General features: G+C 35.2%; 2 protein-coding genes across 5 annotated transcripts; one reads left to right on the plus strand and one right to left on the minus strand.

Annotated features, from left to right (window-relative positions):
- The first annotated feature begins 10012 nt into the window (after window positions 1-10012).
- LOC127811915 (sodium/hydrogen exchanger 2-like) lies at window positions 10013-16379 on the plus strand. 3 transcript variants are annotated; one of them, XM_052352115.1, is made up of 16 exons: window positions 10013-10267; window positions 10855-11165; window positions 11251-11369; window positions 12021-12118; window positions 12914-12973; window positions 13072-13118; window positions 13196-13390; window positions 13487-13533; window positions 13996-14062; window positions 14190-14290; window positions 14422-14523; window positions 14683-14821; window positions 14918-14980; window positions 15177-15260; window positions 15479-15505; window positions 15631-16379. In XM_052352115.1, exons 2-16 carry the CDS (start codon window positions 10992-10994, stop codon window positions 15712-15714), a joined length of 1407 nt encoding a protein of 468 aa, XP_052208075.1. In that variant the 5' UTR covers window positions 10013-10267; window positions 10855-10991; the 3' UTR covers window positions 15715-16379. The 3 variants fall into 3 exon arrangements, with proteins under 3 accessions (XP_052208075.1, XP_052208072.1, XP_052208073.1); XM_052352112.1 differs by having other exon boundaries at window positions 15479-16369; XM_052352113.1 differs by having other exon boundaries at window positions 10956-11165; window positions 15479-16369.
- Window positions 16380-16481: 102 nt separating this feature from the next.
- Window positions 16482-23697, minus strand: LOC127811916 (vesicle-associated protein 1-2-like). 2 transcript variants are annotated; one of them, XM_052352117.1, is made up of 9 exons: window positions 23354-23697; window positions 22127-22188; window positions 20848-20918; window positions 20669-20750; window positions 20076-20191; window positions 19852-20007; window positions 19065-19262; window positions 17633-17710; window positions 16482-16814 (listed from the first exon to the last, which is right to left on the minus strand). In XM_052352117.1, exons 2-9 carry the CDS (start codon window positions 22173-22175, stop codon window positions 16707-16709), a joined length of 858 nt encoding a protein of 285 aa, XP_052208077.1. In that variant the 5' UTR covers window positions 22176-22188; window positions 23354-23697; the 3' UTR covers window positions 16482-16706. The 2 variants fall into 2 exon arrangements, with proteins under 2 accessions (XP_052208077.1, XP_052208076.1); XM_052352116.1 differs by having other exon boundaries at window positions 19828-20007; window positions 23354-23684.
- Window positions 23698-24118: the final 421 nt, after the last annotated feature.

Raw genomic sequence — 24118 nt, forward strand, 5'->3', positions numbered from 1 at the left:
TGATAACTACAGTGTTAATATATATAAAAAAAAAATTATTGCAATTAACTGTGGAAATAACATTAAAACAACCTGTCATATCAAAGATTTTTTTTTTTTTTTTTCTAACAGCGATGTAACATTGCTCGGTGGGATTATGAAAACTTTGCAAGAATTCAAATCCTGAAGGAAGTGCAAGTTTGTGAGTTGGTCTTGGAATCGCATTCTTCTTTGAGGAACTTAATTCCCTCCTCTATTTAATCCCACGTTTTCCGCCCTCTCCAAAGCATTCACAAATATTCCAAGAATTAACAATATTTTTTGCCGTGAATTATTAATTATTTTTTTAAAATTAAAATATATAGTTTTTGAAATATTTATAATTTTTGAGAAGTAGTTAATAATTTTTAAAAAAATATTATTAATTTCTTGAAAAAGTATTATTAATTATAAGGGTATCAACATAGTATTTTCATTAAATTATAACATATACAAATTTACAAAATATAACAAATAAGTTAGATTGTGGATTCGAGTTTATCTCTCTACGAAATCACACAATTATTTGTGTTTATCTAAAGGGTTAGGCCTTTGGAATTCACCTCGCGACGAATCTATTCATTTACATTGAGTTGTGGAGTAGATAGATCATGAATTTTAAAAAAAAATGAGATAAATCTAATCTGAAAATTACCTGTGATTGAGGAATCTTTCAAATTTCTCACATTATAGAAAAAAAAACAAATAATTTGAATAAAAAGCTCTAAGAAAAATTGAATGTAACATGATGTAAACATGAAACCTTTTAAATTACTAGAGCCTCGGCTTTGTCACTAAACCAAAAATTTATTAGCAAGTAAATTAGCTTTTATTAGGCTAATCTTTGTAATTTATAAAAGTATAAATACTTATTGAGAAAGTTGAATGTTTAAAGAAACTTAAATATTAAAAAGAAAAGACTTAAATTGACTCGTCCGTGCCATCCAAAATTGCCTGTCCCACGCGACCGTCAAACCACGAGGGCCCAATTTAAATAATGTTTGTCAGTCAAAATATAAATAAAAAAATAAAATATAAAAAATATTATAAATAAAAATATATTTTATTATATTTATTAAATTTATCTCATGACTCTTAAAAAATAACTCACATAACTTCTTATATTAAAATTTTCAAATAAATTTATCTCTTTTCTAAATAAATTTATCTTTAATTTTATAAATAAAAATATTTTTCTATGCACTCCAAAAATTTTAAAAAATAATTTAATACAAATTTTAAAATATTTTTCAAGCTTAGTTTGATCATTCTATATCTTGATCCATAAATTATTATAATATTATTTTACTCATTTTAATAAATATTATTACAATCAAAAACTTATCTATCATCATAATTAAATAATTATTTTTTTAAAAAAAGAAATAACGTGAATTCTTATGATAAAAAATATTATATATTGTACACTACAGTAATGATGAGTTATAGATAACACTAAATGTAAGCACCCCCGCTCGGATATCCCAACCATCCGGTCTATCCGAACGAGTGCGCTCACAGAAGGGAAGAGAAATAGATAAAAGACAAAAATACCCTGGCATGCATAAATAAGAAATTTAACAGCGGAAGCAAAACGGTAAACATGCATGCCCACAAGCACCCCGCTGATACAGCGGTCATGGAGGATATAAAAAAATACATACAGACCCTGTGCCAACAATAGGAGGTACAAATGACAACCTGGCACAGTCAAAAATAAAAGACAACGACTCTAGCAAAACATCAGAGATGACGGGGGCAGCTAACTGTACACCTCACCAACGCGGCCGGCTGCTAAGTGGAACGATCCTCGCCCTCGGCCTTTGCTTTACCCTTATCTGGAATGATGGAAAGCAAGGTGAGTCGCAAGACTCAGCAAGTTTATAAGAAATGAAAGGCTATAAATAAAAGAAGAGACCATCCCAAACACAGCCCCACACGTACACACAAGTCATGAGACGCTACAACACAACAGTGCAGTATAATAAGAGCACATACCGGTCCTTGGGGCCCACACAAGACACCTGGCACCCAAGTCCCATACCAACCTGCCGCTGCCCTGAAAGGCAACAATATCCTCAACAAACCTGTGCGCACTGTCCCGGGGCGGTACTCCCGTCACCCGTATCCACGTCGGTACTCCCGACAACCGAGCCATAGGCTCCCTCGAAACGGTACTCCCGTCCGAGAACTAAATACTATCAGTAGCCATGCAATGCACATAAAATGCAATGGCGTAGTGAGCATCAACGTGATACCAGGCGCCCATACATCCAGGCATCAGGCCATGCTCCGCCCATATAGTAAGCCACACGCAATGCATATGCCTGTGCTGGATGTATCCTAGTCAAGCTAAAATGCCCGTGACCAAGCATAACCAAATCATGTTAATCCCAACATGCAGCCCGTACCCATGTGCACATCAAAACGTGCAACGAGAATAAAATATAAGCAGGTATGCTATAATCACATAACGGCTAAGCTAGTCATCAGTGCCTGGCATCGGTCAACGGTCAGTGGGTAGGAGAGACTCGCCGGCGGCCTAAGGTAGTCCGTACGACAGTCACTCCGTCACCGAACTGCCGATCCTAGCCCCCACTGCACAACCGCTCCAGCCAGAAAATAACCAAAAATCCAATTAATACCCGAACCGCTAAGAACCTAGCCCCGGGTGAGTACGGCATCATTCCCAACAGGCAGGGGGTGGCACAAACCCCCGTAGACAACCAACGAATAAAACCCACGAGATCCATTTAATAAATTAAATCTTAAACTAACCGTTTAAAAACTTCATAATTAATTAATAGCCAAAACAAATGAAGGGAGGCCCAATAAATCGCCAACGAAAGAAACGACGAGATAGATAAGAAGAACTTGCCTTATCAGAGATATCCTTAGGCTCGTTTGGTCCAAAAGCAGTAAAAATTATACAAACTGCAATATCCCAATTATTTGCCAAAATTAATAAAATTGGACGCAAAACGAAATTCTGACCGTACAGAATATTAATTACTAGCTGCTCTACATACCTGGATAATTAAATCAGGGATTAAACGGAGTTTAATCCAATTTTTGAAGCCCCAAAATCTCAAATTTACGTCGCGAGCTCGCTGCCATTTTCTGCAATTTTCCTTACTGCTTGCTGTTCAAATTCACGCCCGAAATCGGGCTAAATTGCGGCAAAAAACGAGTGGGGAAGGAGGCGCCACGTGGCAGCACGCGGCAGGCCGCTGGGGGAGGCCACCGCCTCTTTCGAAACGACGCCGTTTTGACGCCTATGGCTGAATTAAATCAGCCAAAATTTCCCCTCCTCGCGCGCAGCCCTCGCAATTCGATCCCTCATCCGCTGCCTGGCCGCCTCGCGCGCGAACCGCCCGCGCCCACGCTCGCATCTAACCTATATGTGTTTTAAGTTATATTTAATGTGACTTTTGGCCTCTTCCGCGATTCACGCCAGCACCCCTAAACTTTCATTATATACACAAACATCCACTATAATAATTACAGAAACGCCCAGAACTTTCTAAAAATCACACAAATTAATTTATTTTATTTTTTTTTCTTTTTCCAGAAATTCCTAAATAACAAAATTAATTTATCTTAGTTTCTTATTTCCTTAAAATCACATTAGTAAATTTTATTAAATCACAACAAATTATTTTAATATTTTTTTTAATTTAAATTACCCCAAAATTAAATTAAATTGGCATTTACGGGGCGTTACACTAAATTTAGAATTTAATAAATTTTAATTAGATATTTAATAAATTTTAAATTATGTAATATTTATTAGATCAATCAATAACACTAAAATACTGTAGCAGAAATCAAAAAATAAAAAAATTCTAGAAAGGTTGACGGATTTACCGACTGGGCTACTGAAAAAGAGTAAAAAGACGATTTTACCCCACGCCCTGCTCTCTTCTTCCCCTTCCCATGAATTTGCCTCGCCCTTGTTACTCTCGTCTCCCTTACTATGATTGTTGTTGTCACCTTACCTCAAGGCGAGGTGAGGCGAGCGACAACAGCGAGGCACGGCAGTGAGATAACGGCAGCGGCCATGACAGAAAAGACGAAAGCAATGGGGCGGAGCAATGGCCCCCTCTACAAATTTGTAAAATGAGAGGGTAAAATTGCTTTTTTACTTTTTTTTTTTTGGGAGTTCTTGATAAGTTTGCCCTTGTAGAACGATTTAAAAAATAAAGGAAAAAAACAGAACATAGCCATGCGCAGGAGGACACGTGGATAAAAGCAGGCAGGATTAAGCGATGGGATGGAAGGATCACACACAATCAAAGTCATTAATTAGCCTTCTCTGTCTGGGTTATGTTAGCCATAATCATTACCGTGCTGGAACATAGAGGGTTTACCATGTTCTCCTAACAGCAGCCCCCCCCCCAAGGCCACTAAAATATGAAACATCCGTACCATTTTGACACTAAAAGCACGATATTAATACGGAGCACACAACCCAAGTGTTCCCTCGGCACTGCAATCATGATGTGTGAAGCAAAGGTTGAGAAACATCCTTTGGTGCTGCCGTTTGATTGTTGGGAGGTTGTTCTTTTTTGTGTGCCTTTAATTAGCCTTTCTCTTTGATAATGCTTCAAAGATCACTAGCCCAACAAAATTATTAGGTTTTCATCACTAATTCATGTGGATTAGTGTAGTGATTATCTTCTTAATAATTTTTTATATTTAAAATAAAAAAAACATAGAATTTATATTCTTTTTACTCTCTTATTCTAAATTTGAATTCCCCGTTTCGATTTCTTAAAAAAAATTAGAATTTCTATGTTCTATTTATTTATTTATTTATTTTCATAAATACCATTTTCCGTTATATTTATAATATATATATATATATGTGATTTCCCTATCTTCTTATATTTTTTTATATTCTCATCTTCATTCTGTTTCTCCAATTTTTTTGTGATTTTAATCTTTTTTTTTATCTAATCTTAGAAGTTGTAAAAAAAATATTTATTATTATCAAAATATAACAATAAATTTATAAAGTATAAAATGTCCTTACCAAGCCATCCAAGACTATAGTCAACTAAGACTACAAGAAACAGAACAATTAGAGAGCGCAAGGGAATCCTATTCAGATAATTCAATATTTAAGTTAGATGTTAAAGATGCAGAAAGTTCAAAAATAATATTTACATGATTATTAGAGACGTATTTTTAAAATGAAGGTTTGCTTATTTATATAGGAGAATGAGTTAATCTTAAATTTTCTTGATGGAGGATTTTTGTAGATAATATTTATCCCAATATTTTGATATCTTATCATAATTAAAAAATTTAATAGATATCATTCATCCCTTTTGAATCAAAGTTTTGTTAGAATTCTTAAAGAATAATGCATATTCTGACTCTTGAAAGGATTTATAGATGTTAGAGTTATCTAATTTATGCATTGTGTGAGACTCGGAAAAAATTATTTGAGCCGAAAACAACCTCTTGGTGTGGGCTTTTGGGCGACCCAATTTTTTGGGTTTACCTAACTTTTTTTATTTATTTTTTTTACAGTGAATATCAATTAATACTTGTTAAAATTAAAATCTTACTTTTCAACCTTTATTAAGTTAATATTTTAATTTAATTATTATATTTTAATGATAAAATGTCAAGGATATATATTATGTCTATGTGATCTTATTTTTGACACTTAATATCTTCTTAACATCTTGATTAAATATTTTTACAACACAAGAATATGTAATTAGCATTTGTCCTTTTAATCATAATTTTTTTTAAGCTTATCGTCATATTTCATAGGTGGGCCAGGAAGGACAAAAGGGAGGAACTGGACACGTGCATGCCACGTGCCAAATTGAACACCACCCTGTACTTTCTCTGTATAATGAAAAAGGAGACCCCCCGGTCATACACAAGAAGCTGTGGTCCTTGACGCCCACACGATGGGGAGTTATTATTAAAGATATTATAATTTTTAAAAATTATTTCATATTTTAAATATATTCATAAATTACTATAATTTTGTTAATTAAGCAACCCCAGTTTCGTTCATGCTAGAAGTGGAGTTAAACTTAAAACTATCAATAGGGAAATCCATTGCATGTGCCAGCGCACACAATAAAACAAAAATATGCATACTCAAATGGAAACTTGCAGACCTCTTAAGGTAAGGTAGTTGTTATGGGCTACGTTGCATTGAAACGGAACGAAGAATATTTTTGATAGGAAACAAAAACGTAAAAATAAATATTTTTTTAAAAAAAAACATAAATAAAGTCCGAAATAAGAATAGGAAATATTTTGAAAACGGAAAAATGACTCCTATAAGATGTTTTCGTACAACATAAGTTATGAGTAGGATATAATAATAAATTTATTTAATTAAAAATATTATTATTAAATTATCAAAATTTATAAAAAAATTAATCAGAGGATATGAGAGAGTTTTCTCATAAATACTCTGATATTTAAATGATGAAGATCATATTAAAATTAATATTAAAAATATATATTTTTTAAAATAAATACTTACTTATTTATGTAAGAGTATAAAATAATTCTAAATAGTTTAGAATTAATATTATTAGGATTAGTATTTTTATAAATAATATTTATTTCTATATTCTAAAATCTTTTTAAAATTAAGATTATTTGTGAATAATTACTTATCCCGAATTTTGAAATAATTTTTTAATATTAAAATTATTTAATTTACATGTTACATGAGACCCTACAAATAACACCTGTACAAACATCCAACATGCTATCATTAAACAAACATCATGTCAAGGTAACACCTGTACAAACATCCAATGAGTTCAAAATATCAAATCTACAAAATAATTCAATGTCCCTAGTTAAAATTATTTTATTTTTTAGATAAGAAAAATAAAACTAAAAATTAATTTATTAAATCTAATTTTCTAAACAAAGAAGATATATATATATATATATATTTGTATCTATTTGAAAGGTTAAATCTCAGAGTTTGGCTCGGGACTCACTTGTCCATTTACTCAAACTAAAAATGTGGTAGATTGTGAATTTTAGAGAATGTGAAAAGAGTGTTCGTGAAGGTTGAGCATTGATCAAGAATCTCTTGAGTTTTTTAAATTAAAAAAATATTTATTTTTAAAAATATTATTTAAACATTCGGAAGTAATAATAAAAATATTATTTAAATAATCTCAAAAATATTATTTTTGAGATTTTACTAAATTAAAATGGGTGCATCAGGTTTTAAAAATTACGTTAACTTCTCATTCATTAAACAAATGCAATGAGTTAGACATATTAGTTTGGATTTTTTTATAAATTTGGAACAAAACAAAACATGACTTTGACCTAAAATTTTACCCATCCGGCCAATCCGTATTGTTATTGTCTCACGGGTGAATTTAATAGAAACGTGCATGTCTTTACACGTGGAAGAATATGGACGGCCACGCAAGCGTTGGGATGGTCTCTGTTCGGATCATGATTAGAAACTTAATGAGTTTTTTTAAACACGGGGTTATATTTTGATTGATATTAATAAATAAATATTTAAAAATTTACTAAATTCGGAGAATCAACAGATCTCCAAATGGCCAAAACTATATTTATGGTGCTAATTTTAACAATTTTTTTCTTGTAAAACTTTAAACTTTTACATTGTTACCAAGTGATACACACATAATGATTTGGTAAATTTACAATGTCTCGTCAACACCTTCTGATCTCACACTTTATTTCTCTCTTCAACGTCTCTCTAGTTCTCTCACTCTCTCTTTCTTTGACATTTCCTCAACTCTTCGATTGTATCTCATATTTTTTCGATATTTTTTGCATTTGATCTAGTTACATCTCTTACAAGAAATGTTATTTCCCATTCTAGCCCCATCTTCGATCTCCCAAACAATAAGGTGATCATAGAATCAAGCACATTAGTGATCTGTCTAACCCAACTAGCCTACATAGCCTAATCGAAAGAGATGTATGAGATGTTGGAGAGAGAGAAGAGACCCAGCTTGAGAGAAAGATGGAGTTGAAGAGACATTAACTGTTAATTATATGTTTAAATGAGTGATTTTACATAATTCAATAATACATTTAGAATTACTTAAAAAAATAATACATTTAGAATTATAAAAAAGTTTAAGAATATAAATATATTTTTACCATAAATTCAATAGAGTAGCATTAGATGATAATCATTAATATATGTGACAGTCACATATCAGTGTTTGATTGAAAAGATGAAAGGACGTTCAATAAATTTTATTATAATACTAACTTAACACTGTCATGTGATTGTTACATAAATTGATGATTGTCATCCATCATGCTCAATAATATTATTCTAATAGTTTTTTTATGTAATTATAAAAAAATTAAAATTACATTAAAAAAATCAAAAATTGAAGCCCATAAACATAATTTTGGCATTTCCGAATAGTTTAGAATCTGTCCCACTCCCTCGTACAAATTCCCATGGGAGACCAAATGATGATTCACGACTGAAACGTTGCTTTTCCATCCATCACTTCACTCTCTATTAAAATTCCAAACGCATCATATAGTGGACGAAAATGGCAGCACCTGTAGCCTACAACCCAGACCAGACCCAATCACCGTTCTGGGCCCCACTCTCCACAATCAACGGTCTAAATCTTTCTTTCTTAATGCTTCCTAATCTCTCTCCACTGATTGCCCTACACCCGGGTTCTGGCATAGGGCAATGTTAATTATTGTAATTGTTTAATTATTAATAAATATATTTTATTTTAAATAAAGTATATTTATTATATTTTTATTAATTTAAAATATGATTTATCTTATCATTAATTAATAAAAAATTTAAATATTTAAAAATATTTAATAAATACACCTTATACAAAAATAAAGTGTATTTATTAATACTTAAGTTAAAAACTTTATTTTCTTCCTATTTTATGTGTACGTGTGACAATTCTTTGGTGTTAGGGTTCTAGTTTGAGTGGCAATTTGCATTATGGTTGCAAACTAATTTCCTTAAATTGATTGTGGTTTCTTAAAATTAAAAGAATCTTAGTGAATTATATTTAGTGTGATTTGATTTTAAATTAAGGTCTTGAATTCAATTTAAAATTTTGATTTATTTTAATTAATAGATTATATATGGTGCTAGATGTTCTTTAAATACCATTTATGTAAAAGGCTAACATCGCTCTCAACTTAAAAGTATAATGGCTTAATTGATGTTTTTGAAATTATTAGAGCCAATTTAGCTCTTAAGCCAAAATATAAGCAGTCTATTTCGTAATTTATTATTTATATTTAATTGATTATAAGTAGTGATAAGTGTCAGCCTTCTATGCAAAGGGATAAGCATAGCCTTCAATTTTTTTTCAATAAATTCGTTAAAATGACATGCTAAAGGAAGTGAGAAAATTAAAACATAATTCTTAATTTAAAAAAAATCAAATTTAGTTAACTTTATTAACATATATTAAATTTGCACTTCACCTTCTTAAAATAGATGATAAATATGGCGGCGATATCCAATCTGATTAAGGAAATGTTTACAATTAGTTAATTAAGATAATATTTGTTAAAATAAATAAAATAAGATTATATTAAAATAAAGTTAAATTTTTTTGGTATCAAAATATAGAATATTCAAGATAAAATTGAAAAATATTTTAAGATTTTTATTAAATTATTTATTATTTTTTTTTTGAATGTATTGAAAGATATAAATCTTTTTTTATTTGTAAAATTTAAGATAAATTTATTTAAAAGATGATAAATAAATAAATTTATTTAAATAATTTAAAATAAAAAATCACATAACTTTGTTTCGAAGATGGTAAATACAATTCTTTACAAATTAAAAAAAGTTAAAGAGATAACAACCCATGAGAATTCTTTTCCTAAGTGGTAATTGAAAAAGTTAAAGAGATAACAACCCATTGTTCTCACATGGCTAAGTCATATATATTTGCTTTCGCGGCCAAAACCCTTCTGTCCTGTCCATCCCCCCCTCCTCTCTCTCCGGAAACCTCGTTGTCGTCATTGCACACACACACTCTCTCTCTCTCTCTCTCTCACACACACACTTCTCTGCTTCGACTGATCGACTCTGCAATTTACTCAACAACAATGTTGCAACAAACTGATTCGTTTCGCGTGCTTTTCTGAAAGCAAAAGCACTTTTCGAGCGCTTGATCACTTCGGATGCTCTTCAGAGATCTGTTTTTTATCGCAATGCCGGTCCATATTTGAATTTCATGCTTTTCAGGTAACCTACTCATCACTCAGCGTCCGCATAGTTGTATATTTATATATTTGCATGTCTCTGTATATGTAAGTTTATGTCTAATTCTCTATGTATATGTATCGGACTGTTTATGTATTTTTGAGTTTATATGTGCGATTTTGGACTTGAGAGAAAAACTAAAGCTATTCAAATTTGGACGGTCATATGACTCGCTCACAATTTTTATATGCATGTGCATGTGTATAGGCCGACATGGATATGCCGGTGTGCATACGTGTTTAGATTTCTTTTTTAATCTGCTATTGTTTTTTTTTTTGCGCATCTGTACGTGATTGGTCAAGCGAGAGAGAATTCAGTGTATGAGAATTCTGTGTATGCACGCGCGCGTGGTGCGTTTATGATTCAGATATGAAGCAAGTTCGAACTTATTTAGGGAAGTGTATATGTGGATACAATCTCATGTCTATCCATGTATTTGTGTAACTGTGAGTTTTGAGGAGTAAGCTATGCGATATATTGCTCAAGAGTGTTTTGTAATTGTGAATTGAGTTTGAGCTTGGCAAAAGCAATTAATCTCAATAGTAAAGTGTGCCTAATTTGTTCTGCAGAGCTTGTTTTGTTTTGTAAGCGGGGATATTGCTTACTGGACTGAAATTCCAATTAAGAAGCTAAGGTCTTGGGGAAACTGATCTTGGCCTTGGAATTGTAGGAAGACGACAATCCTGATTCGGTTGAGTTGGCTAAGATGGCAGTTGGCTTGGCTTCTTTATTGACGAAGATGAATGTAGTATCTACTTCAGATCATTCTTCTGTGGTCTCCATAAACTTATTTGTGGCGCTTCTTTGTGCGTGTATTGTGATTGGGCATTTGTTAGAGGAAAATCGTTGGATAAATGAGTCTATTACAGCCTTGTTAATTGTAAGTTGGTATTTGCATTTCATATTTTTGCAGTTTTTAGTGGCTAAAGCTGTATTAAATTTGAGGTTTTGCACATTGATGACAGGGTCTGTGCACCGGAATTGTGATTCTACTAACCAGCGGAGGAACAAGTTCACATCTTTTAGTTTTCTCTGAAGAATTTTTCTTCATATATCTTCTTCCGCCAATAATTTTTAATGCAGGGTATGTTGTACATTTCTGCAAGAAAAATTGAGTCTCAGTTTTTGGTGATGATCTTACATCAAATCAACCATATAAAATTGTTACTGTTTAAGTTAGTGCATGTATAGTAGTGTTTGATATGATACATAATTTGCATTACTGATATATGTGTTGTGTGCATGGAGCTTCACTAAACTATTGTCCAATTTCAATTACTCAAATTGAGTTGTCAATTGTTTCCCAAAGAGGCTGTGAACTAACCGCAATACCAAACATGACTGGCATTGCCTGAAAAGTTAGTCCTGGCTAGAGCTGTATCTTTTATGTTGAACGTATATTCTATTATCATTGTTTTTCTGCAGCTACTTCTGTTTTTCTCTATCAGAGAAAGTGGAGCTGTAATTTTCACGCATTACCGCACATGCTGGATGTTTCTAAAAACTTTATCCAATAAATTATATTTACTTGGTGCCTGGAGCCCAATGTCTTCTACCTGGTTCTAGTGTTTTCAGGGACATGAATGACTTTTAAATGGACTGAAGTAAGAAAGTATTATAGGAAATATCCTGCTACCACCCCTCGTCTCTTTCTTGAAGGTTGTATTATACATTCACCTTTGTTATATGGTTCTAACCCTTTTTTTCTTGGGTTTGGCTGCATATAATCCATCAGGTTCCAAGTGAAGAAGAAGCAATTCTTTCGCAATTTCATGACTATCATGCTGTTTGGTGCAATTGGTACTCTGATATCCTTTACCATCATATCACTAGGTATGCAGTTCTATCTACAGTTGTTTCCTCTTATTTATTTCTGTGTGCTTTAGGAAAAGATAAGTTTGAGAAAATAGCATTTCTGATCAAAACTCATTTGGGCAAGAAACCATCTTATCTAAACAGTATTGCAGCATCTTGAAGGTCATTGTTCCAACTTCCAACTCGACTATGGCTATAGAAAAGATTCTATTGTAGCTTTGTAGTTGTTTTCCTCTTTTCTTTTTTTTCCCTTACATGACTTCTTTTTTTATTATTTATTTTTTGTGCTGATGTAATTTGGTGAAACCCAGTTAAATTGCATGGTCATCTCAGTGCTGCCGCTAATTATTTCCTGTACCCTGTTTACATACAGTAGTTACATGTTCCAACAGGCAATGACCTGGACAAGTTTCCCTCTCAGTTCATGGGTAGGAGATTGGAGGAGCACCTATCATGAGAGCTAAATACATGACTTTTAACTTTTTTTCACAAGTACATGAGTACATGACATGGTGGACCGGGTTGACCTGTAGAGGAATTCATTTGTGTTTCCTTGTCTGGATAATGTGGATGGTTCTTACAAATTAAAGCTGCATACATGCAAATGAGCCCATGAGACCTCTCATAGTAGTTATTCAAATTCTCCTTTTTGTATCACTAACTTCACTTATCATAACTGAGAAAAGGATGTGGAAAGTCACTTTCTGCAAAATTCTTGTGATCTGAATTCAAATTAGTCTTTTCATGGTTGGGTTTAGTACTGCTGGATGTAGTTTATGGTTCTACAACTATCCATGTTTTCTTTTTGGCTAGGTGCTATGAAGTTCTTCAGGAAAATGAATATTGGTCCCCTCCATATAGGAGATTACTTTGGTACCACCCTTCTCTGTTTTCCTTGCACTTCTTTGTCATCTATTGCTCCCTCATTCAACTCATCTTCTTTCTCCCTTGTTTTATTTGATTGTTTGCAGCAATTGGAGCAATCTTCTCTGCCACAGATTCTGTTTGCACCTTGCAGGTAAAGATATCCTTTTGATGTTGTGGTTTTGTCAAGTTAAAAACTCCTCCTGATAGTGTATTTACCGGCTGTTCCAGGTGCTTAATCAGGATCAGACACCACTATTGTACAGTCTAGTTTTCGGGGAGGGGGTTGTAAATGATGCCACATCAATAGTGCTTTTCAATGTAATCCAGAGCTTCGACATATCTCATATCAGTTCAAGCATATATTTGCAGTTTGTCAGCGGTTTCTTATATTTATTTGTCATGAGCACTCTGTTGGGAGTCGTAGTGAGTGCTCTCTCTCTCTCTCTCTCTCTCTCTCTCTCTCTCACGTGTTCTAATTCTTGCTATATGGTTTTTAAGATTCATTTTTCATTTATGCAGGCTGGATTGCTTAGTGCATACATCATAAAAAATCTTTATTTTGGCAGGTTGGTGAAATGACTATTACTGTAGCTGTAAATTTCCCTCATGTTATGATCACCTAATTAACCATGCAATGAACTGCCCACAATCTTTTCTTTTTTGTTTATTTATTTATTTTTTGGTGTATTTTTAGGTTAATCTATAGTTTGACACAGATACTACCCAATTTAGGTATAGTTGGATGTGAGTAGACCTCTCTGGTCTACTTGTGCACCTGATATGTTGTACATAATTCATATTATTGTGACCCTGATAGATTCTATATTCGGGAAATTAGGTGTGTTTTTAGTCAGTGGGTGTGGCCATGTGGAAACAAAAAGAGATTTAAGAGAAGGGGAGGGTGAGAGAGAGATCTGTTCGATACCATTCTTTATCCAACCCATGGAAAGAGAAATAATAGGATTAAGTACTATACTTTTCATTTGTCTATAATAGACAACTACTTATAGGTTCCTCATTGCATCCAGGCACTCCACTGATCGTGAGGTTGCTCTCATGATGCTTATGGCTTACCTTTCATATATGCTGGCTGAAGTAAGATTTCCTACAACCTGTAGACACCCAGTTTTCTATTTATTTTGCCTCCTGTTTCCTTGGATATTGGTTTCTATCTTGGAATTTCAGCATCTTATATATTATAATAGCCTATTTTGTCTTGCAGTTATTCTATTTGAGTGCGATTCTCACTGTTTTCTTTTGTGGGATTGTGATGTCCCACTACACCTGGCACAATGTCACAGAGAGTTCCAGGGTCACTACCAAGTATGTTCAATGTCTAAAATAGTTACTTCCAACGTTGCAACAATTCTTTCTTTGCCATTTCTGTTTTAGCCAAGCTCAGTCCAATTATGTGACTGCACTAATGTCTTGGTTTCCTTTTAACATGCTTGCAGGCATGCTTTCGCTACGTTGTCATTTATTTGTGAGATATTCATCTTTCTCTATGTTGGAATGGATGCCCTGGACATTGAAAAGTGGAGATTCGTGAGCAATAGGTACAGTGCTTATGCCAAAAGAAATTGTCAACACTTTTGTCTTGGACGATCAATACACGCCCCCCCCCCCCCCCCCCCCCAAAAAAAAAAAAAAAAATGAAGAAGTTATGTTTGCCTGGTCGGTCTGCTTATTTATGTCGCTTTGTTTTCCTCTTGCAGACCTGGAACATCAGTCAAAGTGAGCTCAATACTGTTGGCACTGATTTTGGTGGGAAGAGCAGCCTTCATTTTCCCATTATCATTTTTATCCAATTTGACTAAGAAGATTCCTCAGGAGAAAATTGAGATAAAGCAACAGGTATGACTTTACCATTCCGGTTCCATGGCTTTGATATCTGTGTGTTAGCTGGCATGTCAAACAACTTTCTCAATTTTAACTCCCTATGTTTTCAAGGTTACCATTTGGTGGGCTGGACTTATGAGAGGTGCTGTTTCTATGGCCCTCGCATACACTCAGGTAACTGATTCTTTTTCACAAAGCAAATAAAATTTTCCCAATAAAAAATACATATAGCATTCAGATATGCGTATTTCGGTTGATCAGCATCTATGGACCTCTGAGTGCTCATTCCTGCACCTGTAAATCAGTGTCTCAAAACCATTTTTTGATTTTGGAGCAGTGTATAATGTGGTCTTAACTTTCGTGAATGCAGTTCACAAGAGGAGGGCACACCCAACTGCCTGGAAATGCCATGATGATCACCAGTACCATCACAGTTGTTCTTTTCAGCACAGTGGTGAGATATCTTGCGCTTATCCTTCTGCTCACGCTGTTATCAATCTGAAATTAGTATATTGTACTTAAAAAACTGCATCTTTTGTGTGTCTGTAGTTTATCCAGTAGGCATTTCCCCCACCCCAAAGACATCTCTTACTGAAATGTTTCTTCCGTTCTTAACCTTTGTTGAACTCTGGAAGAATGTCTAACAGCATTTGATCGTGTGGGGATACGCAGGTGTTTGGGTTGATGACTAAACCTCTGGTGAGAATCTTACTCCCTTCAACAGAGCACTTAAACTTAATCCCATACTCTGAACCCAACTCTCCAAAATCCTTCACTCTACCGCTTCTTGCCAACGGCCATGATTCAGTGGCCACTCTTGACAGTCCAAATATTTCTCGCCCGACCAGCTTGCGGATGCTTCTGGCCACCCCTACCAATGCCATCCACGAGTACTGGAGAAAACTTGATAATGCCATCATGCGGCCTGTCTTTGGAGGACGGGGTTTTGTACCCTTTGTTCCTGGTTCACCCCTCGAACAAAGTGTGCACCAATTGCACTAACGAGGCAAAATACAAAAGACGAAAAAAAAAAGGTAAGAGAATATACCGCTAATTTATCACAATTTGATTGGGGCTGTTGATTTGAGGTTTGTTGTTTGCTAATTCGCATCGAGTTTTTAAGGCGTGGGGGTGTTGAGTGGCATAGATATCTCAAGATAGGTTGCCAAAAAATTTTGCATTGTGGTGGTTTGTGCTTGATCCAAGAGTTTGTACATGGGTTTCGGGCATCATCTTAGCCATAATAGGTTGCCTAATTTATTTATTTTTTGGGGTTCAATTCTGTTTTTTTCAAAGGATCAATCACCGATCCAAGATTTTGTACATTTGGGTCCCCCACGAGGCCCTCCGTTGAGTGCATTCTGACTCCCGGTTTCTTCTCTCCTTAACAACATCAGAACTTACACATCTTTCTATACGACGCCGTCCAGCGTCATCAAAGTTGTGTATATGGATTTCACAATGAGATTGAATGAAATTGAAGTGCTTTTCATATTTTCTGGCTTACAACCTTATTGCTGCTATGTGTGTGCGTGTGTGTGTGGAATGAATCCCGCAAAAGCTTCCCGGCAATAGTCATTTAGATGGCTCTTTCATGAAGTATATGCCAACAATCCCGCAAAAGCTGTCAATTCAGGATGGTTGTTATTCACATAACCAACGAAAGAAGAAGAAAAAATAAAAATGAAATTCCATTCCTTTCTTTTTAAAAGGCATTGGTTTTTTACACATGTGCCACTAACGGAAGAGCAGCATGTCAATACGCCAAATTATATTGCTATAGAGTTGCAATGATAAACAGACTGCTAACTCCATATATCCATCTCTAAATACACTTTCATCCCTTTCAACGAAGGCAAGCAGTTCAGTTTTGGACTTTGAAACATAGATTTCTTTCTCCCTAACGGTGTAGAAGGTACCCAACTGTGAGGCTGATTACTGTAACCATACAAACAAAAAGGAAGGGGAAGCCGACGCGAACTCTTCTCCCGCTCTTCCTCAATATTGCCTGCAACCATCAAAAATCAAAAATCAATTTGTCAAAGCCTCTGGATAGAGCAAAGTCATATTTGAGTCCTCCAAAAATGTTAGGAGGAAAGGAAGAAATTAGTGAAAGGCAACGCTTGTCCCCTTGAAATGCCAGTTCAGCTAAACACTTCAGACATCCTAAAAAAGGAATATGTGACTGAAAGAAACAGAGAATGCACTATACTAGTCTCTAGCCCTGCCAATTCAAGATGCCTTTTTCTTTACTCTCTTTGCGGCACAAATGCCAAAATTATGCTAGAAAATTTTAGCAATCTGATACGTGGGTCAATACTTGGTCATTTTATTTGATTTAAATTTATTTATTCTGTTTAGATAATATTAGTGGATATTAGTGGATTACTTTGTTGTTAGTGCTTTCCTATTTTTTAGCTTAGTGGATTTGTTTAAGTCTGTTTAATAGGCCCTTGAATTGTATTAATTATTATGAAGAATGAAGAAAATTATATCTCTCTCTTAAATCTTTCTCCTACGACTTCTCTGTTCTTCTTTTCACTGCAATTTCTAGATGGTTTCCTTCCCCCTAAACTCCATCCCTATCACAATCAGATTATATCAAGTTATCAACAAAAAAAGAAAACAAGAGAAGTACTACAGAAATAACAGTTGTAAACAACAATAATACTCATTGAATGTTCTATGAGCAAAGAATATTCCCTAGCAAAAAAACATGCATAATAGTTTCCCCCCACTGGCAGACGTCAGCATTTTAGAATGAGTTTCAGTAGTTAATTAAATAAACAAGAACTTTCCAAAAGGTGCATTAAAAAAGCAACTGACCAGTTCTTGCTTGAGCTTTTCCTTCTCTTGAATGTTTGTGCTCCTCTCTTTAGTTAACTTCATAATGTTCGTGTCAGCCTAAAACAAATATCATAGTTTCTTAAAACTTCTTTCAACTTCAAGATAATGAAACACGTGAACGGGAAAAAGGAAAAAAAAAAAAAAAAAAGCGCTTAAATTCAAAAATGCAGTCAAGTAAAGGTCCTTCAACTTTGAGTTCATGCACTTGCTATTAATTGAATATCAAATAGAAAATAAACCTTGTTCATTGTTTAGAGGCACTGCTTTCCTTTTTTTTTTTTTGATAACTTCCAAACTTTGCCCGATTAATTCTGGAAGAGAGCGGCCTTCTCCCCTGATTCATTCTCTAAGTAAATCTAGATGTAGTCACAACTTATACACACTCGAAATAAACATTTGGGAAGCGATTGCCCTCCCTGTGAACTCCCCTTTACATCATGCGGATAGAACCCTCGGATGGGCGACAGGGCGCACCAAGACTCTGCCTCCACAAAGATTCGAACTTCCGATACTCACTTCAATCTCGTAGTACTTTACCACAGCTCCGTGCCTTAACTCCTAAGGCTATTGTAAATAAATAAACCTGCAGGTCACTACCATTACTGGTTGCAACCAGTACATAGTCTACACGTGATATTTGGAGTGCGATTTTGTTCACCCCATTTAACGGGGGTAACTTTACCCCTCGTTAGTTTGGGGGGTAAAAAGGTCATTTTGGGGGGCTCTACCCACCCTGTTTCTCTCTTTCCTCTCTATTCCCTTCCCTTGCTCTCGCCGCCTTCCTCCCATTGCCGACCCTCTAAACGCCGCGCCTTCCTCCCGCCGCCGAACCTCTCACCGCTGCGTCGCCTCGCCTCATCGCTACATCATCGCCTCGCCAGTGCCTTGCCGCTGCATCACTGTCTCGCCCTGCCTCGCGGTCGGCGAGGCGAGAGGAGGTGGCGGCGACATGAGGCTGGCTGGAGAAGAAGAGGAAAGGGGGGAGAGTGGGAGGCTTGGAGAATAAGAGGGAAGCAGAAGAGAGAGGAGAGTAGAGGAGAGGCCGTTAGCTTTTCACGGGGGTTATTTTAACCCCCGTTAAATGGGATGAACAAAATCGCATTATGATATTTGCAACAATTCTTCAACCTGACGCTGGAAGGTGCAGCAGACACAAAAACAAAAATAATGGACAAATAAAACCAAAGGTCCAGAAGGTAAAGAGCATTACTCAGGAAATTTCAAAATTATTTCCAACCAATTCTAAACCACGTTAAGTTGAGAAATCAGTAAAGCAATCCAGAAAAGATCTCCTGTCAGTTCTTTTTCAAGTAAGGATTTCATCTACAAATTAGGTCATAATTTCATCTACAAATTAGGTCATAACTTTGATAGCATCCTAACAGTACAGGTGCAGAATGTGGAAACGAACCTCACTTAGTTTTGATTCCAGCTCATTCAGCTTTGATTTCAGCTCTTCAACATGGCTAATCAACTTGAGTTTTGTATCCTCCACATCCTTAACTGGTATCGGCTCGACGTTCTTAGATGGACATGACTCCAAATCCTTAGCTCGTGTCAACTCCTCTGCACCAGGAATACTTTTGACATCCTCAACTTCCTTAGCTAACTGTGACAAGGAAAGAATAATGTTCGTAAGCAGATATTGGTTGTAAGAAATTTCTGCAGGAGCATTTTCATCATTCCGACTGTAAGCCCAACTAGTCCAGGCAAATTCTCTGCTACACTTTGCAAATATCAGATCTGAATCGGATATGAAAATTCTTGTCAAATGGAAAAAGCGTAGAGAAGTGATATGACTACAAAATGGGGATCTCAGCATTGTCAAATTCAGTAACGAGTGAGTTCGTCCAAGTTGTCGGTAGCTCCAAGATTATCTTAATATTACTTGCCAACAACACAAACAATAGGTGGACAAAACTCAAAAGCAATCAATGCAGCAACGCAAACTCGTTTGTTATTATTAAATTGAAGGAACAAACCCAAACACTGGTTTCAATGGTTTATTACTGTAAAATAAATTGTTTTGAAAAGGGAAAGCAGTGGTTTTAAATTTTAAGCAAGAACGCATACCCCCCCCCCCCCCCCCCCCCCCCTTGAAGCTCTAAATTTGGAAGTAGACATTCATATGTATACAAATACAATATATATATATATATATAAATAAAACCCACCACAGGGGGAGTAAGATTCTCAACTCCACTTAGTAGCTTGTCTTTCCGTACTGAAGTTTCATTTGATGCTTCCTGCTTCATAACTCCATTAACTGGTAGCAGTACAGGAGATTGGGGTGGGCTGACCAATGTGACCCTGAGCTTACTCTCCTCGACGTATTTTCCACTATCTTTTGCAAACTGCCCCACAAAGAACAACAATGAGAAATGATGAATAACCTAAAATCATCTGAAACTCAAATCTTTACCATGCCAGGATTAATATCCTCTTCAGTTGTCCCAGATGTTCCAACAGTACTTTGAATTAGAAATTTATCCTTGCAGTGCTTGTCAAATGATGCTGATCTCTGAGCTTGCATAGTGACTGCATTGGCCAAAAAGTGCGAGTGAATCGTTAAGGGGCAAGTTAGAGACTTAAGACCACAAAATTATATGGAAAAGAATAAGTAGAATGCAACATACTGAATTTTCATGGCCTCCTACAGATAAAAATAGAAAAAACAAAAGGAATTGGAAAAGTATCGGCATTATGTGAAAAACTCTTAAATTTTAATTTTCTCAAACTCAGAAATATTTTTCCCATATATCTTAAGGCTTGACCCCTCTTTCTTCATGAATTTAACTTGATGCTTGCTGGTGTAAAAATTTTCTCGGTCAAGCAAAGGGGAATTCTCATTTATGCGTGAAAGAAAAATATATCTTTTTAATTTGTTTGAAAAAGTTAAACAGAAAATGTAAACAACAAAATCTTAGGCTATTCTATGCAAAAAGTTTGACAATTACATGTGTGATATAAACGAAATGAAGAATTCACAAAAGTAAAAAATGGACCTTATATTACCTGTGAAATCACATTTTGACTTTGGTTTGATGATGCCTACGTTAGGTCGCACACAATATTTCTTTGGAGATGTAGTCTTCACCTGCCAAGATTACAAAGCGAAAATTCACAACATTAAAAATGTGAGATGATCCAAAAACTGTAAACAACTACATGATAGTTATAAGAAGGCCCCTTACCTTGAAAACTACATACTGATCAGAGATATTTACTAGTCGAACTACACATGAACTTTGTTTCTTCAGCTCAACTAGAGAGAGAAGCATAGAGACTTATTAGTTTTGCAATATTTTGTAGTTTTATGAGATCAGCAGAAGATGCAGGAGAAATAAATGTTAAATTATTGAAGTGTGGAAATCAAACATTCAGAATTCGCAATGAAACTTCAGTTATTTTATCTTTGCAAGAGAATATGCACAGCAGTTATGTTCTGCATTCTACAAGGACCGTATTAATTAGTTATGCACTATCGTACTGTATGTCAAACTTGCAAACAAATAACTGCACTCAGCAAAATTGACTTTTAAACTATAACATTCTAGAAAATTGTGTATTAGGATGGCCATATCCATCATCTTCCTCCTACCCCAAGTAGGGAGCTGATTATCATATATTGATGACAGGATAATTACCCTCTTGCAATGTGCTATATTTATTCCCTCGCATGAATCTCATTATTTAGAACAAGATTTGGAGGTGTATGTGATTTCTCTAATAGATCAAAAAGTTACCTAAAAAGGAAAAACAATTGTCTTAAAATAAGGGTAGTCTTGAAACAAGTACATCTCAGCCTGTAACGAAGAAATGTGCATTTAACATGCCTGACAACTTTATAAGGAATTCATTTTATTAGATGAGCCACGGCAACAGCATCTAAAAAATGGGCTTAAAGGCAGCATAAAAGAGGGGGCGGCTTAAAAAGCGCAGAAACCATTATGACATTGCTTTCAAATGCTGCAATGCAAATGCAACGAATGTGCTCTCGCCTCACAGGGAAAAGGCTAACAATTCAAGATAGAACCAAGGTTAAGACGAAAGAAACAGCACTGTTGGCACGTGCTATTCCAAAATATTATGCAATACAAGTCAGGAACATTGGGCTACCCAAGTGACTATTATCCAAACGAGAAGAATTATATGTAGCAATCAAACACTCATTTAGCTGGGTAGAGGTGCACACAGAGGTGATGTGCATCAAGAGTGTTCATTACTGCCAACCTCAATGTAATTTGTACAGGGACACTTCAAACCAGAGCTTCACTGTGTTGACTTGCTAATTTTGGACCAAGGATAAGTTATATCAAAGGTATACTGATAGAAAAGGTAATCAAAGGGCAGTATACTCGTTTCTTGCAAGTGATACTGCATTGCTAACTGAAAATACACAATTTTTGTGATTTTGCAGCAATACTAAACAAAAGATTAAGAAAATAGGGGCATTTTATTTCCATTACTTACATGTGAACTTGAGTTCACGGGGGTTAATATCCAATAGCTGCACACTCATGACTCTTCTCTGCCTGGAAAATAAAACCAATGAAAGTTAGAAGTCCTGAATACACACAAGAAATACCAAGTTTTGACTTCTACTAAGAGTAATCATGGCAATATAAGCTACAACTGAGTCATGTACACTAAAACATCACCGAGGATAAAAAACAGAAACCAAACTTCCAAGTTTCACCACAACATGAACGCTCCCATGCCGACAATTTTTAGTCCACAACAAGCAGACAAAAAAATAACCAAATTTAAAATCTTAAATATCACATTCCTTTTTTTGCCTTCGATAAATTAAACATAAAATGAAAAATCAACCAAATCATTGTATTGCGACTCATTATGTATAAGCAAGACTTGAGTTTTTCTTTGAATTGATTTAAGATCATATGCGTATGTACGCAAATATCATCTGTACATATCAACTGCATAAGTCGGCTTCATATGTACTAATTACTAAATGTGTGTGCCGACTAATAAACAAAAAATCAGAACTCCAACTCAACGAGAGACCACAAACATAATGCCCTAATTAAGAACTCAACTGTCTCACTTCATATTTTGATTGCTCCCGAAGTAACAAGTTCCTCAAATAAGAGCGAAACAAATGAAATGAAAAATAATTACAACCATGCTGAAATAATAGGAAGAAGGGACGAGAGATCCGAACATGATACGACATAAACATAATCGTCGCAGAGCCAGCAACCATAGAAATCAACAAATGGAGGAAAAATCAAGTTTAAAATATCATATTCCTTTGTTTTGTTTTGATAAATTTAACGCTGTTTAAATCACAGAAGTTATTGCATCCCGACTCCTACAAGTACAAGCAGGAAGGGAGAATTTCACAGCATTTATATCGAATTCCACAAACGTAAAACTACATCTATAAACACACATCGACTCCGCCAAAGTGCGAATGCCTGTTAGTAAACTAATTAAAAAGTTGCAAACAAATTCAAGCTCAAATTCAAGAACTCCTCCGCGGCATAAACTTGGAACCTTAATTTGAGGCCTAGACTATCTCACTACACTTCAAACTTGATTGTTCTAACAGTAACAAGTCGCAGAATATCAGCAAGACAATCAAATGAAAAGAGCATCCACTCATTGAGCAACGCTGCGCCAAGGAAAAATCATGTATCATCAGCAAGACAAAATCATAGACCCGAGAGAGGATACCGAGTAGCTTCGTCGGAACTTAATTCAAGCGCTCTCACTGTTCCGTCCTCTCCTCCTTGAAATCCGAACGTCAATTCGAGTGTTCCGCTTGGAGGTTATAGTCGGTGGCGTCGACGATGATTACACAGAGAGAGAAGAGAGAAGAGAGAAGAGAGAGAGAGAGAGAGAAAGAGGGGTTGGTGATCTGAAGCACTACTTGTGAGGAGTGTCAGAGAGCAGGTGAGGCGGAGGATTGGTTGGGAGAGTTTATAGTGGAGATGTTGTAAGCGAACAAGTCTCTCCGCACCCCCCCACCCCTCTCTCTCTCTCTCTGCAATGGGCGGTTGTACCGTCTTTGCCTGATGCGTTACTTCGCCGCCGACACCAGCTTCGGCTTGGCCCGGCTTGAGAAGTCATTTTTTTTTTTGAACTTTCTTTTTATGAGTATAAAATGCATGGTACATTAAAGGAGCTGTAGGCGTTAATATTATATATTATTCAATTGATATATCCAAAATGGATGATATTATAATAAAGTTTAAGTAGAATATCAATTCTTAATTATTAAGTAACAATTGAATTATTAATAAGGAAAAAGCCAAGCCACGAGCTATGAATGGAAAGTAGCTTAAGCCCGTTTAAAGAAGCAAAGTCTAATCTAAAAGCTAGCACAAGGCCACGACAAATTGATGAACTAAAAGCCCCCCCCTCTCGCCCACATGAAAACTCAAGACTGAAGAAGAGTCCACTTTCAATGTCTAGTAAACACATCAGCGAAGAAAGGTT

Source organism: Diospyros lotus, chromosome 10 (assembly GCF_014633365.1).
Source record: "Diospyros lotus cultivar Yz01 chromosome 10, ASM1463336v1, whole genome shotgun sequence".
Classification (NCBI taxonomy): Eukaryota; Viridiplantae; Streptophyta; class Magnoliopsida; order Ericales; family Ebenaceae; genus Diospyros; species Diospyros lotus.

Coding starts and splice junctions, on each gene's coding strand:
- LOC127811916 (XM_052352116.1), bottom strand. CDS start 22,175: ATGAGTGTGCAGCTATTGGATATTAACCCCCGTGAACTCAAGTTCACA. Junction 19,263..19,827: donor AGAATCTTACTCCCCCTGTG/GTGGGTTTTATT, acceptor TCCTTGTCACAG/TTAGCTAAGGAAGTTGAGGA. Junction 17,711..19,064: donor TGGAATCAAAACTAAGTGAG/GTTCGTTTCCAC, acceptor TATTTGTTTTAG/GCTGACACGAACATTATGAA.
- LOC127811915 (XM_052352112.1), top strand. CDS start 10,992: ATGGCAGTTGGCTTGGCTTCTTTATTGACGAAGATGAATGTAGTATCT. Junction 11,166..11,250: donor CTATTACAGCCTTGTTAATT/GTAAGTTGGTAT, acceptor CATTGATGACAG/GGTCTGTGCACCGGAATTGT. Junction 14,291..14,421: donor AGTTCCAGGGTCACTACCAA/GTATGTTCAATG, acceptor ACATGCTTGCAG/GCATGCTTTCGCTACGTTGT.